This window comes from Varanus komodoensis, unplaced genomic scaffold (genome assembly GCF_004798865.1).
Source record: "Varanus komodoensis strain SLA01 unplaced genomic scaffold, ASM479886v1 scaffold1, whole genome shotgun sequence".
NCBI classification, from domain to species: Eukaryota; Metazoa; Chordata; class Lepidosauria; order Squamata; family Varanidae; genus Varanus; species Varanus komodoensis.
Window position 1 is genome coordinate 50,504,249 of NW_025335268.1, and position 16,651 is coordinate 50,520,899.

The 16,651-nt window shown below is 42.3% G+C and overlaps 1 protein-coding gene and 1 long non-coding RNA gene across 4 annotated transcripts in view; one reads left to right on the forward strand and one right to left on the reverse strand.

Moving 5' to 3' along the window:
- The window catches only part of RNF217 (ring finger protein 217), a 52,174-nt gene extending 37,837 nt beyond the window's left edge, over positions 1 to 14,337 (reverse strand). Inside the window, exon 1 of one of the 2 annotated variants that reach the window (XM_044425172.1) lies at positions 13,659 to 14,337. In XM_044425172.1, the coding sequence (XP_044281107.1) occupies positions 13,659 to 14,258 (600 nt within the window). In that variant the 5' untranslated portion in view covers positions 14,259 to 14,337. The remainder of the gene's footprint in view (positions 1 to 13,658) is intronic. The other variant, XM_044425163.1, reaches the window with a different exon arrangement.
- LOC123021013 overlaps positions 13,621 to 16,651 on the forward strand; it is a 57,150-nt gene continuing 54,119 nt past the window's right edge. Inside the window, exon 1 of one of the 2 annotated variants that reach the window (XR_006414242.1) lies at positions 13,621 to 13,755. This is a non-coding gene — a long non-coding RNA (uncharacterized LOC123021013). Of the gene's footprint in view, positions 13,818 to 16,651 lie in introns of both variants that reach the window. The other variant, XR_006414243.1, reaches the window with a different exon arrangement.

Consider the following 16,651-nt stretch of genomic DNA (forward strand, 5'->3'; position numbering starts at 1 on the left):
GCCAGAATCCATAAAATAATACGAAACACACATGACAATACACAATTACAAAAACCAAGAACGATACAATTGCAAAAAAACCCTGTTAAAATTCAATAAAACCAAGGTAAACAAGATGCAAATAATAAATAAATTTACCAGAAAAGTAAAGCAAGACTATTAAAATTTAATCAAATCAAAATCTAGGATTAAAACAAGTTGGTAGCAACATTTTAACATAAAAATTAAAACATCAATAAAATCAAGAAATCACCTAATTAAAATAACTATGGAACAGACATGACTTTAGTTGGCACCTAAAGGCCAGAAGGATAGGTGCCAACTGTATGTCCAATGGAATCGAGTTCCAGAGTATGGGTGCTATGCTTGAAAAAGCGCTTCTCCTTGCAAACTCCCCACTCACTTCACTGGGAGGGAGGAATGTGGAGGAGGGCTTGAGATGAGAACCTCAGCGACCACGTTGGTATATATGGGGAAAGGCATTCCCTTATATGCTAGAGCTGGTTGGGCTGAGAGTTTGTGGCAGGCACAAACAACTGTGAGGTCTAAGACTCTCATCAACACACCACAACGGCTCCATTTATATGTTATCCTGGTCAGATGTTATGTTCCCTTGTTGGACTTTCAGCATTCTTAATCTAGGTTTGAATTTCCCTTTGACTTCTTTGATCTTCTAAAAGAGGTCTCTTGTTTCCTTTTCTATATCTTTGGACTGACCATTGTATTAGTTCTTCATGTCTTTATGTGACAGTTGTTGAGAAGTTGCATTAATGATTCTGACCCTGTCATCTTATTTTTCTCATCTGTCCTTAGCAGTTGTGAGAACTCTTCTCTTTTCCCTTACTTTTTGCTAGAGGAATCGCCTTTTGGCATTCTTCCCTAAGAATGTCTCTGGTTTCAATCCATAGTTCTTCCTGCTCATGGACAACTGAGCTCAATAATGCAACTCTGTTCTTTATGTGAACTTTAAATTTCTCATGAATGTTTTTTAACTTGTGTTTTGGCACTATTCTTCTGTTAGTGATGTTTTCTGGCTTTCTGTTCTTCAGCTTATGGTTATTACTACAATCTGTTCCTGGTCTTGTTTGGCAGCAAGAATACACATTCTCTGCCTTCCACTTCCAATTACACCATGTATTTCATTTCCACATTGGCAGTCTGGGGATGTCCACATCTGATTGCTGCAAATACATATTTAAGGCAATGAACCAGACTGTTGTCTTTACAGAATCCTACACAGTAGTTCTCCTGCTTCACTTCTGACTCCTAGGTCAGTATTATATTCCTACAATACTGGATTCTGCTTTGTTCCCTACTTTTCTCTTCCAGTCACCCAAGTTTATCAGAATGTATTATTTTGGCAAGTTATCAATTTTCTTATGGACACCAACATAGTTGTTTTCTTCCGCAGCATCTTTTGATGGAATATAGACTTGAATGAAGGTTTATGTTGAGGGGTTTTCTGAGAATTCTGATTTGATATTGTTCAGTCAGCATATACATGATAGCCCTTGAGAGTCTGTGGTATATCTTGCTTCACTATTAGAATCACTCAGTTTCTTGTGGATTTGTCATTTCCAGAGTAAAACACTTTATGTTTGTCTGACTGAAAACAACCCATTCCAGTCCATATTTAGTTTTCTCACAAGTACTACAATTCTAGCCATTCCATTTCATGCTTTATGGTTTCCAATTTATCTTGATTCATACTTTTAGCGTTCCATGCCCCAACTTTATGTGTGGGCAGCATCAGACCTTCCTTACAGCTCTATTCCAGCTTGATCTAGTTGCATTATCATTAGCAACAGTGCCATTTGTACCTGACCTTTGCTTTCTCAATAGCTGGTTGGCTGAGTCACTTTCTTCTAGCATTATCTTCTTCTAGCACTATATCGTGTTTCATTTTGGATTGTTTCATCCTGGGTTTTCAAGGTAAGAAAAATTCAGAAGTGGTTTACCATTGCCTTCCTCTATGCAGTGCTAACCAGAGTTAACTTGAATGTCACTGCCACTTTTCATGCAAGATCCTCTGCCAATGTCGTCTTGAACTACAACTCCTGCTTGATAGCTGCCCTTCATGAGTTTCTTCACCACCATCACCATGAGAGATCTTCTGCTGATGTGCCCACCACTCCTTAAGAGGGTGGATAAATCCTAGTCTAGTGTCTCAGCTTTGACCATTCTACCTTGGGTGACCTTGACAAGAGACAAGACTAGTTAAAGAGTCTTGCCTTCTGACAGAATTATTCTCAGCTTCTCTGACATTCTTAAACACCTTCATCACCTTAAGTTGTGCATCCAAAGGTGAAAATATTTGATTAAGAAGAAATTAAATTAACCACATTATATATTAAATTATGGTCAAAACATTAGAAGCTTTATCAGGAATTATTTGACTGGATTATTTATAAAAATGTAAAGATTACAGCTTATACTTCCTTTTGAAGTTTATTCATATTTAATGAAAAAGAAAAAACCCAAAAGAACACACTTTTTAGCATACACGGGCAAAGAGAAGTGATATCATTAATATCAACAGTTTGATTCTATTTTGTAAAATAGCAGTTAGTTTCAGTTTTTATTTGGTTTATTATTCAAGTATGTTAACAGAGGGCAAACACACCATGTGTAAGACTGTTCCTACTCAACCAAAAGCTAACTGCACTGTGAGCTGAAAGGTATTGACATACTTTATTTTCAGTTCCCCCATGGGCAAGTGAACACTAAGGCTTGCAAATCCTTGCCTTAGGAAAAAAAAACTTACAAAAATGCGTATCATATATTTAGCCCCTCTAACATTATTATTACAGTACAATAGCCTAGGAAACTATTAATAACTGCAGACACTGATGGTGTGGAAAAATGTCCATAGAAAACTATAGTATTGGAAAATTTTCAGCTCCCATCACAATGACTTCTCAGCGTCTTCCAAATTATTTAAAATCAAGCAGGTATTATACCACCTAATTACAACAGTGTAGAGAAAAATGTCCATATATTTAACTCTGTTCTCCTAAATTAATCCAAATTACCTATTACTGTATGTTTTATACTTGTCATGTGTTAGTTACTACTATGTACAGTATAAACACACTAGTGGTGTAGGAAGTATCAGTGCATGCATCTGAATCTTATGTACACGGAAGAACCACTGCCTGTCCAAGAATCCTCAGTCTGGAATCCAGATCAGTAAATATTGAAAACAAGATAGTTTAATCTATCAGTCACTTTGGACAAAATGGTCTATCTCACTCAAGTTTTCAAGAACTGGCAGCTTGACTCTATAAGAACAGATACACAAAATGCTATTGTGCAAAGGCGGCACATTTTCGTAAATCTTATGAACCTGTAAAGGGCTGTGTTCTTAAATGACAATGTGCTTATGCAGGAACATCAGAACTAATCTGCATGAGTTCATTCCTTTCCAGTACCAGGTCCATCTCCATCATCTTCAGTTGATGTTAGGCTTAATGTTTCCTCAAGAATGTTCTAAACTGTTTTAAGAACTGTTTATTTCTTTTTTACAATACTGTATACCTACATATATCACACATATAGGCTCTCCCTCCCTTCCGTGCCTGTAGTTACTTTATTATTATTGTATCATTATAATGGTGATGCTGTATTGTGTTTAAAATGTTTTAGTGAATACAAAAGTGTTTCTTAAGTGTTTTATATGTATGGAAAGGTAAAATAGTATATATATGTTTGGCTTACTCATGTGATCTGACTTCCATACTTGACAAATTTGACTTAAGAATGAATTCTGTTCCTGAGAATGTCCTTAACACGGGGTCTACCTGGATCTTTAAACCTCTTTCTCTGAATGTTATCAAGATTATCTTTTTCAGCCATCTAGCTGAGGTGCTTTGGAAGGTGAGAGAAGGAAGCTGGTGTAGCATTACTTGACTTCATATTCTAGCAGCCACCATCTTCCTTTCCTCCTGCTATCCAGAATGTTCCCTTTTCTCATTCTTGCAAGGTTGCCTTTCCAACCTCTGAGAAGCAGTTGAATGAGTTCTTGCCACATTGGCTATGGGAGGAAGGAGATGGGTTTGAAGCACAGATTCCCAGCTCCAAGGCTGGAGCTCTGCATGGTGGCAAAACACTGGACAGGGAAACATTGTTTGCCCTTTCTTATAATACTAGAACTTGGGGTCTTCTTATGAAGCTGAGGAATGGGAGATGAAGAGAAATTCTTTTGCACACAGCACATAGTCAAACTATGAAATTCACTTCCACCAGATGAAATGAAGGCCAGCCATTTGAAAGGCTTAAAGGGACTGGAAATTCATGGAGTATAAGGGAATCAATAATGTAAGCTGCTCTGAGTTCTTTGAGAAGAAAAAAGTGGGATATAAATCTAATACAAACAATCATCTTCTCTACTGAAAACACACACACCAGAAGGGCAGAGCAGGAAGGCATGCTTTGGAAGCCTCCCTCTCTCCCCTTTCACTTCCTCTCTTTCTATGGCAATGACAATATTCCACATAAATTTACCACAATTTTCTATGGTAATGTCTATTTTCCACATTTTAAAAAATGAATAGGCTTTATGGCAGTTTGCCTGTAAGTATGAGTTGTTTGTAACTCAGACATTTGTAATTCAGGAACTGCCTATACATATATTTATGTAACCAACTATATATTAGACGGCTTTTAAGTGCCAGCATGGTGCAGTAGTTAGAGCAAGGCTTCGCAAACCTGTGGCCCTTCGGAAGATTTGGACTACAAACCCCATCATGGCTAATGTACTTGCCCAACTCCAGCACATCTGGACAACACTGAGTCAATGAAGGCTGAATCAGAGTGTGCCCTCAGCACAGCTTCAAATCTCACTCAGCCGCAAAGTTCACAGGAAATCCTTGGGCCAGGCATTCTTTCTGTTCCTAACTTATCTCACAGGGTTGTTGTGAGATCGTATGAGTAAAAGGAGAGAATCGTGCATGCCACTCTGAGCTGTCTGGAGAGCGAATGGAGTAATGAACATGAAGTTATTAGGCAGCCCTCAAGTAGTGTACTATAACAAGCTCTAAAATACCCTCTGTTCACTCTTCTGGTTGACACATAAAACTTATAAAAAGAAGCTACTGGGGAGAAGAAAGAGAAAAACAGAACACTTTGTCATACAGCAGTACTGAATTTAAGAAATCCATGTGCTAGTAAACTCAAGCAGCTATTCAATCAAATTACTGACGAGGTGGTCTGTTCTCTTTTCAACCTAGGCCTCAAATTTTGACAGAGGACAGAAAGCTAAAGCAAGCAAGATGGCTTCTTATCTGCAGTTGAAAACTGCAAAAGCTTCAAGATAATCAGTTGGAGATGTTCTCTCCCACCTACAGAGTCCAGTATACAAGCAGTTAGGGAAAAATAATGTCTGGCTAATGGTTTGCTGGAAAGACTGCTGAGGCAATGACTCAACTTGTTATTTGCTCAGAATTATGCTTTTTTGTTTGCTGTAGGATTGTGCTTCTATTCCAGTCTATGTTGGTTTTCTCAAGTTTTCTCTGATTTTCCTGTCTCTCTTGCACCACGGATCAAGAAATTAATATTTCCTGGTAATTATTATTATAACTATTATTATTACAATAATATCCTAACTTTTTCCTTCCTTCAAGGAATCTAAGGAAGTGACAGTTTAAGACTAAACTCGCTGTTAAGATTGGATATTGCTATTCTTTCTACCATTTTTCTTTCTACAGTTTTCTGTATTCTAAACTATAACCATTTTGCACATATCCTGTTATACTTTGTAAAGCACCATACACATGCTATATATGGTTGTTATATACATAATGATGTGCAATGCATGCAAATACTGAGGTTGCAACTGCAAAAATTCACTGTTGTGCTGACACAGAAGAGTGTTGTGATAAAGGATACTGAAAAATTAAGTTGAGAATGAATAAAAGAGAATGAGTCAGTGAGTGTGTAAATTAAGAGTTTTATATTATGAGATCTGAAACTTGGGAAAGAAGATACAGAAATTCCATTAGCCTGGCCAGCAATTCACCATATGTACACAAGAAGTTCCTGGCCTTCAGGACTGCACTTCAATTCCTTTCTGTCCTCATAGTTCTTATACCATGTCTGTTAGTTGCTGTCAGCTGCTTGCCCTCCTTCACCCAGTCCCGCATTTCTGAAATCTTACCAACAATTAAAATTACAGCTACTCACTAAGTCCATATTGAAGCTAATTTTATAAAATAAGGCTTTGGACACAAAATCCTATGAGGATTTGTTTTGTTTTAATTTACAAGTGAAAAGGCCTTTAGCTTTTTTAAATTTTATTTTTAAGGAGTAACATTTAATCAGACTTACTGATGTTAATATATCAGTTAATGTATCAAAAGATTAATCTCTTTTGATATATTAACTGATGTGTCATCTTTTTAATAAATCAAAAGATGACACATCAGTTAAAAAGGTTTAAAAAATTTAGCCTGGGACTAACTGGCACAGAATTCTGAAACCTTTTTCTCTTCCCCATCACTTAAAATATTATCCTGTAATTTCAAAGTACTGTAAAATTTACTCCAGATTTGGATCTTAAAACATCTGGTAAGACTGAGGGAAAGAATCTCTAGGAAGGGATTTACACACAGTCAAGCAAAGAATGCACTCACTCTGATACATCCTTATCCTCATTCAGACTTCATATCTTTGTGATGAAGCACCATGTGTCACACTCATGAGCAGGTCATTTTTGGTTTTCATGGTCTGAAATGTGCAAGCCCTTTGCAGGCCCTGTAAAAACTGCCTCTTTGCCATTGTTGGCAAGCACAGCCACAGACACCTGCTTCAAGCCAGCACATGACCAGCACATGCTTTCAAGTGTGATACTTCCCGAGTGATATCATGTCCAACATTTTCCCTGCTTCCTGGCCAAGTTCTTCTGCTGACTGAGCACATGTCTTGTACAGTGAAGAAGCTGCCACAATTCTTTGCTTCAGAGATGCCTCAAGGCAGACAGCTGCCTCATTCTCATAAGCCTACCCTACCCTTTCACCTCACACATATTGTATGTCATGTTCTATGGAATATTACTAAGCAAGGCAGGGACTATGGAAAGCAGCCTAAGAAACAGTTCTGAACACAGTCAATCTTTCCTGCAAAAATACCCTATTTAGTTGAGCAGAATATTTTCACCCAGCAAGAAAAATATTTACTCAAGTCTTTGTAAGACTGAAACCAATGACCTCAACTTTGCACAACATTCTGTGCTGATGTGGGTCATTTTGTCCCATATATAAGGGAGCACACATACTCCAACAGACCAAACGTGTAGGCAGAAGTATGCAACCTGTGGGCCCTCAGCCCTCTGCTACCAAACAGTTCAGGGCTCTAGCAGGAACAATCTGTCTGTCCCCTAGAAGCCTGCTGAGTGAGAGGAGGGGGAGGAAGGTGCCCCTACTCACTTTGGCTCTGGACATGCCCACAGCTGGCTCAAAGCCCCAGGATTATCTCTGTATGGGTTAGGCGCAGAAGGCCTGTACAGGCTCCTCAAGAAGACATCAGATTTGATTCTGATTCTCATGAAGAGGTGAAGGCAGCAGCTGAGGCTTCAAGCTCCCAACAGCTGGGTTTAGGTGGGAATGTCTCCGATATCCCTGTAAACCCTTCTAAAATTACAGGAATGCAGATACAAGTGAAAGAGGAGAAGCAGGAGGGACCAGAGATAAGAACCTGGGGTTAGATGTCAAATGAGGGAGGAGCAGCGTAACATGTATGCCAATCCAGGCAATTCACTGCCCACATAAAGGATCTGCCCTGACAGCAAGACATAGTTGGCAGAGCTAATTTGAACAAGAGAACTAAAGCCATTTCCCAGTAGTTTGGTTTCAACTTTCCTTCTATTGGCTGCCTAAATCAGAAGTTAGCTATTCCCACTGCTAACATACCTCGGCTGTTTAATAGCTGTCATTTGCAACCATACCAGAAGCCTGAAGCAAGACTAGCTTGCTTGTGCCTTTTTGCATAATAAAAATGATTAGCTTCATGACTCAGAGACTTGTCTTCTGATGGAAGCAGAGGGCAACTTCAGTCAATGGCTGGTTTACACAACATGTTCACCCCCTTGGGAATTTTACCCAAACTCTGTGGTTTAATTTCCTCTGTGCCTGACAGATGATCAGGCACAGCAGGGCTTGTGTGCCTCCTCTTCCTCCATCTCCTAGTCCAGGGAACACTGCAGGAACAGATAGATGTGCCCTGAATTGCAGCCAACCATTTAGCACTTCTGTGGCTTGACTTTTTTTAAAAAGGTTCTGCACTATCCACACTTGGGAAAAGCGAGCGAAGCCTAAAGATCCATGACCTCCCCACCCCGCAAAAAACTGTTGAGAATTCAGCTGCAAAGGGTGATTTCCATATTCCCACCTTTAAAAAAAACCCGGAAAACATAATTAGCAATGTTACAAAAATCTAGCATGTGCACTGGTCTGCATGGACAAAGCTACCTGCCAAAGTACAAGTTTGTAGCCCAGTGTTATTCTTTATCTATCTTTTAAAGGGTACGGATGTGTGTGCGTGTGCAAAGCACCCTTGGCAGCAGACTCCTCAGGAGCTTTTGTGAGGGTGCTCAAATGGCAGAGGGCTGCCCTTAGTTTCCCAAGTTTGGGCAACATAAAGGCACAATGGCTGTGCCAAGCACCCCCCCTGAAAAAAAACTGTAAAAGGCGAACATTTGGGCATGCCCTCTTAATTATCTCCTCAAGGTTTGTGGGATACTAGAAAACCACAGCTGCCCACTCAGTTTTGCAATATACCTTGCATAGCACCTTGGGAAGTGTAAACTCCTAAGGACCCCCCTGGGGGGGGGGGCACAACGCTTCTGAAATAAAAGTACAAGCCTGCCTCCTACATGAGGTTTTCCCTTTATTTTGAGGTGCCTCCCAACCCTAGCAAGACGGGGGATACCTTTTCACCTACCCCCAAGCACTGCTTCGGCGCTCTGTGATGCATGGGAAAGGCAGCTGCCCTAGCCCCTTGGCTAGAGTGGCAAACCTTTCTGCCACTCTTGCCAAGAGGCCTGCTAGTCTTTGAGTTGATCTGAGTTTGGATAAGAAAAGTCACAGTGGATTTATTAAATGCTACTATAAGCCATGGTCAGTTGGAATGGCTTATAAACCACCCTGCAGGAACACAAAACCACCATGGCTTGATGCACTGTGAAAAACCAATCTGTAAATGCATCCTTCAACAGGAATAAGTTTCTCTAACCTTGCTGTAGTACAGAAGTTGGGAACTTGAGGCTCTCCAGATATTTCAGCCCACTTCCTCCAGTTTTGCATTTGAGGGATGGGGACCTCTACTTCATTAGAGTAAATAAAAGTTCCACATGCAACAGTTGGGACACTCAACTTTTTACACAAGGGATGTAGAAAATGCTTAGCTGTAATCAGTATCTTTGTCTTCAAGGTGTTCCACATACTGAGCTCTTACTACAACCTTCGAAAAGAAAAACTTCTGAAGCAGTCAAAATTATTAATCTAGAAGGCGTTCCCTGGCTGAAGTGCCTATCCTATGCAAGCAGGGATATCTTCTCCCTCTGACCTCAGTTACAGTGGGGCAATAGCTACTCTGTCCATCACAAAATAACACATAAAAACTGAAAGGTGTTTTTGTTTTCTAGAAGAGCTAGACTCTCAGTCTAGCTCTAGCCATTATTTTGATTGACTGGAAAACAAGTAAAATCACACCCACTTCAGAACATAAGCACATTTGGGTACACTTTTGCAAAAGACAAGTTTAAATCCTGAAGAGTCCAACACCAGCGGCAAGGTTTTTGATAGATGCTATGTTCATATTCTTCAAATGCAAACAGAGTGGATAAAAATATTATCTATCATCTCTGTCATCATTTACAAGCAGTGATGTGAAACCCTCTGCTTGGAGAAAGGGAAAAGACAAAGGTGTGTGTTGGGGGGAAGGTTATGCCTTTGGGAAAATTACCCACTTTTTCTTAAAAATAAGTTGTTTAGGAAAACACTAAGTAACCTGGAAAAACAGGATCTTGCCTTGGTGGGCAGCACAGAGTCAAACCCTTTCAACTACAACTTTTCTCCTTTGTTTGGAAATAGCTGTTCATGCCCAGAGGACAGACTGTTTATTATACTTTTCCCTCTGTTGAACAAATAAAGTATACACTCCTATTGATGACTGTAAACACTGTTCTCTATGCCGTAGAACACTGGAAGTCATAAGTGATGTAGAATGCAGCACTGACCTTTTTACAGAGCTGTTTTTAAGGATTATTAAATGAACAAATACGATGGACTAAACACTACCAAGCACCACATACATGATCAGCACTGTTCATGCTTAAGACAGTACACACTAAATACTGATTAGAAATTAAACATGTAGATATCTTCCATAACTAAGGGATAGCACCCTTCAATTCTTTGAGAATGTATCTATTTTTAAAAATAAGTGTGCACAGTTGGACTGCTCTCTGAAACAGATAAATAATCTGCCTGCACATTAACTTCTTTGGAAAGTGGCACAAGAATTTCAAAGTTGTGCAGTTACCCCGACTTCTATGAGAGACTGGGAAATCTTAGACAACTGAATGAGGAAGTGCACACATCAATGGGCACTATCCTAAGTTCACATTCCAATGGACTTGAAAGACCTGAATTTACTATCATGCTGTAAAATTTAAAGAATAAACTCTAGGTTAAATATAAATCAACAGCAGAAGGAGAAATCGTTTAGCTGTCAAAAGGAACATGGGGATTTCCAGGTAAAACAAATAAGCAAACCAATATATACAATTGGAAAGCACTGAACACTACAAAGGTTCATAACCCCAAAGAATTTTCAGTGAAAGAACACACCATGCTAAAAACCTTCTATGTGCAATCCATACTACAAACATGTATTTATAAAGAAGTGAATAGCCTTAATGCTGAATGCACAGATATGTGAATGAATGTAGTTCGATATGGGCTATAGTTTAATTTAAATGAGAAGGGTATGGATTCAACATCCAGATGAATCAAGAGCTCACTGGATCATTTCAGGCAGGGCCCTATTATTTAGCCTGTTCCTACTTCATGTAAGTGTTATCAATAAAAGTAACACTTTGCCTCCCCCCTCTTCTCTTTCCTTTTGCTTTATGTCTTTTAGATTGTAAAGCTGCAGAGAGATGCGGTCTTATTTCCAATCTACGTAAGCTGCTGTGCTAAACTTTTCAGCTAAAGAACAGGGTAAAAATGAAGACTAAAAATGCTCTTAGTCATATAGAATATTTAACAGACAATCGGAAAGAATGTACAACAGCTTTTCTTTCTGAAATATGTTTCAAAGAATATTAGGAATTGCTTCTGCTATCTGTATCCAGCTTGTGTTTAGGGGAGCAAAGCTATGGCCCTAGAGGTTATTTGAGGGGATGCAGGACACCGGGGATTTCCCCTTCCAAGACTGGAGACAGCATTCTGACTCAGAAGTGGGAATTGCATCTGCCAGCCCAGAAGAAATTGTGTCAGCTGCCCTCCAAGGTCAAAAAATTCACCTTGGAGAAGGAAGCATCCCAGTAGGAATGGAAGAGGCCGGAGAGGCAAGGGGTTGCCGACCTGACCCTCTGCCAGCCTCTTTCCTTCTTTAAAGCACAATTTCTAAAAAATCTAATAAAATATGTAAGGTGGAAAGACGGCAAGGTGAAGATTGCCACCACGGCTCAATCAACCCTGTGCTGGGTGAGCCGAAGTCTCCAAGCTGAGGGCTCTGGATCAATGGGAGTGCAATCGATAGCACTGTACTCTAACTTTTGTATTAGAAAGATAATAGGGCAGTAGGTCATCTACACTATACTGACTTACCCACCATACTCCCCAAGATCTCCAAATAGGTATTATGAAGAACACTGTCCAATTCAACTTGGAAACAAACAAGCTAAAGGGTTTGTTGATTTGAATGTGAAGAGTCTGGATTCGACATCTAGAGGAATCAAGAGCTCACTGGATCATTTCAAGCAGGGCAGTATTATTTAGCCTGCTCCTACCTCATTTAAGTGTTATCAATACTACCCCCCCCCCCCGATTCAGTCTATGTTTGAGCAGGCTCTCTGGACTGTAGTGTGAAGCAGTAAGAAGATTTACCTGCAGACAAGTCAACTAGTACAAGACTAATACAAACTGCAGACTTTAGAAGCTCCAACATGTCCATGTTCCTCTACCCCATTTGGCTCTGCAGTCAAATCTCTGAAGGGTTCTGGAGAACCCAAAAGCCTGCTCACTCTTTTGTGACATTTTAGTTGTCCCTATTCCTAACTAGATTCCTAACTACTGGTCCCTAATAGACCAATATGATGACTTTATCTTTTGTATTTTTATATTTATTATTGAACAACATGGTATGTAAGGCCAATACCTTAACACATAAACATCCAATGCAGATGGACTTTTGTACAGACATAAGATAAAAAATAAGTGCAAACATAACATAAAAAGTCAAAATATGAGGAACTGCAGACTATGATCTGCAGCACAGCATGTACCTGAGGAAGGGAATACATAATTTTGATGGCAGGGAAGGTGGAACGACAAGAAACAAAGCATATCCACAACACACCAACTCAGAGCCTTTTGCTATTTCCTGCAATAGTCAGTACAATAAAACACAGACATCAATTAGCTCTTTCTTAATAAAGATGTGGTATCTACTCATTGTATTACTGTCAATGGTCTATATGACCTCATGCAGAAATAAAGAATTCACTGATATTGAAAGACTTCCACACAAAGGAAACGGTGTTAATTGTTTGAAAAAAACAGTGCAATATAATATGGGAGAAGGGAGTTTTGGGGAAGTGGAAGTGAAAGGGGGGATTAAGGGAAAAGGAGGAGGGTTGTGGCAAGAGGAGGGTTGAGGAAAAACAGGAGAGATACAGGGCCCATATACTGAGCATGAAACATGGGGGTAATCATGGGAAATCAGCTATGGTGTTTACCCAGTAAGCCTTGGGATGGGGAGTGTAAACAGAAGAGGGCTGAAGAGTTTACTTAAAGAGGATGTAAACATGGTGTTATTTCACATTAAAACACTTACATGTGTGAGAAAGAAACATAAGAGGGCAGAAGTGGAAGATTGAGTGGGGTCGGTCTGTGGGTAGGTAAGGGGGAAAAAGACAAGGACAACACTTTAAAGCACAATGATATTCATGTTTAGACAGAAATCAGCCCTTCAACTCTCGGCAACAGGGTGTCACCTGGAGTGGTACGACTATTTTCCCTCTCTAAGCATGCACAGGATTGCATCCTTCGCCTCCAAATGAAAAGGCAGAGATCAAGCTTGCCTGGGAGCCCTCCTTTCAAGCTCGGAGTGGGGAGGGCAGGGTTGAAAAGAATGGAGGTTACACTAACTCAGGGAAAGAAACTTCGCACATGTTCAGATTGCTAAGAGCGAACAGCGGCTGTCACGTTTTCCTGAGCAGAGCCGAGGAAAGAGAGAGCCCCAGGCAGAGCCGGGGCAAATACCGTGGAACCGCAGGAGGCCGAGCTGTAGCCCTGACCGGCGAGCCTGGGAGGGGCGTGGCGAGCAGCGGGGCCGCCGCCGGCCTGCGGACCCAGAGCGGGAGCAGCTCCGGGGGCAGCGCAGAGGATCTGCGGGGGTGGGGAAGGCACTTAAGCACCGCGCCGCACAGAACTTACTTGGGAGCTGAGGTAGCGCTTGAGGCACTCCTCGCAGACGGGCTTCTTGCAGCAGGGCAAGGGCTTCAGAGGCTTCTCCTCCAGACACACGCGGCAGGTCAGCACCAGCACGGGCCCGAAATCCCCGGCTAACAGCCCGGAAAAAGGGTCGGGCAGAAGGTACAAGTCTACCTCAATGCCGCCGCCTTTTCCTCCCCCTCCGCTTTCTTCTTCTCCTCCTCCTCCTCGCAGAGAAGGCGGTGGCGAGGCGGCGGGACGAGGGTCTTCTCCGGGGTGCAGAGAGGCAGGCGAGGCGCCCGGGTGCCGGTCGCTCTCCACGCAGTAGACGGTGCAATAGACCGGCCGCAAAGGAAGGCGGCGGCTGTGGCTGTTCGCCGCTTCCGACCCTGGACCCTCCTCCGAGGGAGCCTGGCCGCCGCCCGCCTCCCGGCCTGGCGGTTCAGCAGGCGGCGGCGGGTCGGCGCCGTCCTCCTCTTGTGGCCTGGCTGTCCTTCCGCTCGCGATGGGCGGCGGCTGAACTCCCGCGGTCGGGAGAGGCGGCCCGGCGGCGGCCGGGGTTGACTCCGGCGGGGCGCTCGCCGTGCTGAGCTGCTCGCCCATCCCCGCCGCCACTGCAGCCACCCGCGCCGTGGCCGCTGCCCATCCAGGCGCCTCCGCCAACGAGCGGCGCCCAAGCGGGACCCGCACGACGTGCTCAAGCGCCCCCACTGGCCCGCCCGGGCGCCCCCCCTTCCCGCGGGAGGAAAGTCGCCGCCGCCGCCGCTTCCTCCGCCGCCCTGTGCCCACGGGGAGCCGCGCGGCCAAGGCTCCGGGCGCCTCTGCCCAGCCTCACCCGCCTTTCGCACGCAGGGCCCGACGCCCCGACAGGGACCGCCTCATCGTGCCCGACTGGCCGAGTTCAAAGAGAGCTGGCCCCTCCCCGCGCCGCGCTACCTACCTCCTTCGCACCTTACGGGACCGACTCCACCCGCCTCCTTTGCGGCAGGGGTGGGTGGCACTCGGTGGTTCTAACATCCTACTTGCATCAAATGTTACAAGAATTGCGTTTATTATAGCTAAAATTCCCCTTCCCCATTCTTTGACTGTTCGTCTGGATTTTTAGAAAAATGGTTTTAAAGAGAAGGAGCAAGAGGATTGTTTTTCCTTAACATGCAGTATTTCTGGAGTACGCAGGGATTTGTCTCCAACTTGCATAGAACGGAGCCTTACCGCCACTCCGCCGCCCACTTCCTCTTACGCCCGAAGTCACGCCCAAGTACTCATAAATTTGTAAAGCTATGAATCCGAATTCACTCTTGGGTTTACAGGTTTCACATTAGGCCGTGAAACGAAATTTGGGAGCATGAGTGTTCTAAGGAATATGGTCCCTGGAATTTAAGAACTAATCATGATTAGATAGGCGTAGGTTAAGGTGAGTGTGTTCTACCTTACTTCTTCCCTTTATCTTCCACTTTTTCCGACTTTTTTGGAGGAGAGAGTGAGAGAATGAGGGAGATAAATTTTCACACCTTTGTCTTTGGAGGCTGTGATGAAACACAGAAAACTGAAAGGCTTTCATCTTAAGATGCAATGCACTGTGATTTATTTTTATAGTTTGGACATCAAACCTTTCAAATATAAAACATTTCCAGGGCGGCTTACAAGATAATGGCCATTTGTTATATTGCTGGGAGGAGAATTTAGGTACTGGCTCAGTAATATAGGGAGCCATACTGCCTGTTGTCAAACAGCAGCAATAGTTCCAAGAGTTTTTGCAAGCAACATCAGTAGCTTCTATCCTGGCTGGCTGTGGGCAGCAGCATTCCTAAGTCTAGGAGAAATTTTCTATCCTGGAAGTTTGTGCATATAAATCATGTAATCCCTCCAGCACTGGTTGTGTCAACTTCCCTGACCAGATTTGTTTGCTAGCTTTTTTTTTCCTTTCCATGAATTTGAGGCAGCTTACATAATCCTCCTCTCAATTTATCTTCACAACAGTCTTGCGATGTTTGTTAGGCTGAGAGTTAGCTGCTGGCCCAAATTCACCCAGCAAGCCTTGCGGCCAAGTGGGAGCTAGGACCAGGATCTCCCAAGTCCCTGTCCCATACAGGCTCTCAAGTAATACTGTGATAAATCACTTGCACTGGCTTCAGTACTATGTATCTAATATTCATGTTCACATCATGTATATTTTTACAAGGTGTTTTCATACTGAATTTTATTCACTTATACACATGCATTGTACATGCATGTACAGAAATTGTCATCTGTGTACCTCTGAGTTCTCATTCTCTTTGTTCTTCCAGTAAGTAACAGGTGATGGTTTCTATTAATAGCGAAGTTTGGGGATATGTATTAATCATTCTGCAGACAAAATTATACAATTCAAGAAGAAGATGAATATACTGGTAACCTCAGGAGAACTCCCAAAATAGATTTTTTTTTCCAGAAATAGAAAAAAATGAGAAAATAAACTCTTGGAGCACAGAAGCTTCCAAAAATAGGCAAAACATTTGTGTGATCACACAGAAAAATTAGGGGTGCAGCTCCATTTGAGAAGTGCAAAGTGCTTGTTCAGAGCACAAACTATGGGAAACAAAAGGTGATGCTGGCTGGTGAGAGAGGAGGGAAGAAGAGCACAGAAAGGCAGGATCAGAGGATACGGAGTGGGTTGCATGGGTACAAAAATGCAGTTATGTGTTGTCAAGTCATCTCTGACCCATGGTGACCCTATGAATCAGTGTCCCCCACATGTCCTGTCCTCAGGCAACCCTGCTCAGCTGTTGTACACTTGACGCCATGGCTTCCTTTATGCAATTGATCCATCTTATATTCAGTGTTCCCCTTCATCTGCCTTCAGCTATCCCTAACATGATCATCTTCTTCAGTGAGTTTTGTCTTCTCATGATGTGTTGGAAATACAACAGCTAAATGTACAAATTATATTTTAAAATAAAACCCTTTAAGGGAGCACCTGTAACAGAACCCCCAACTATCTGACTTTCCTTAGGAGT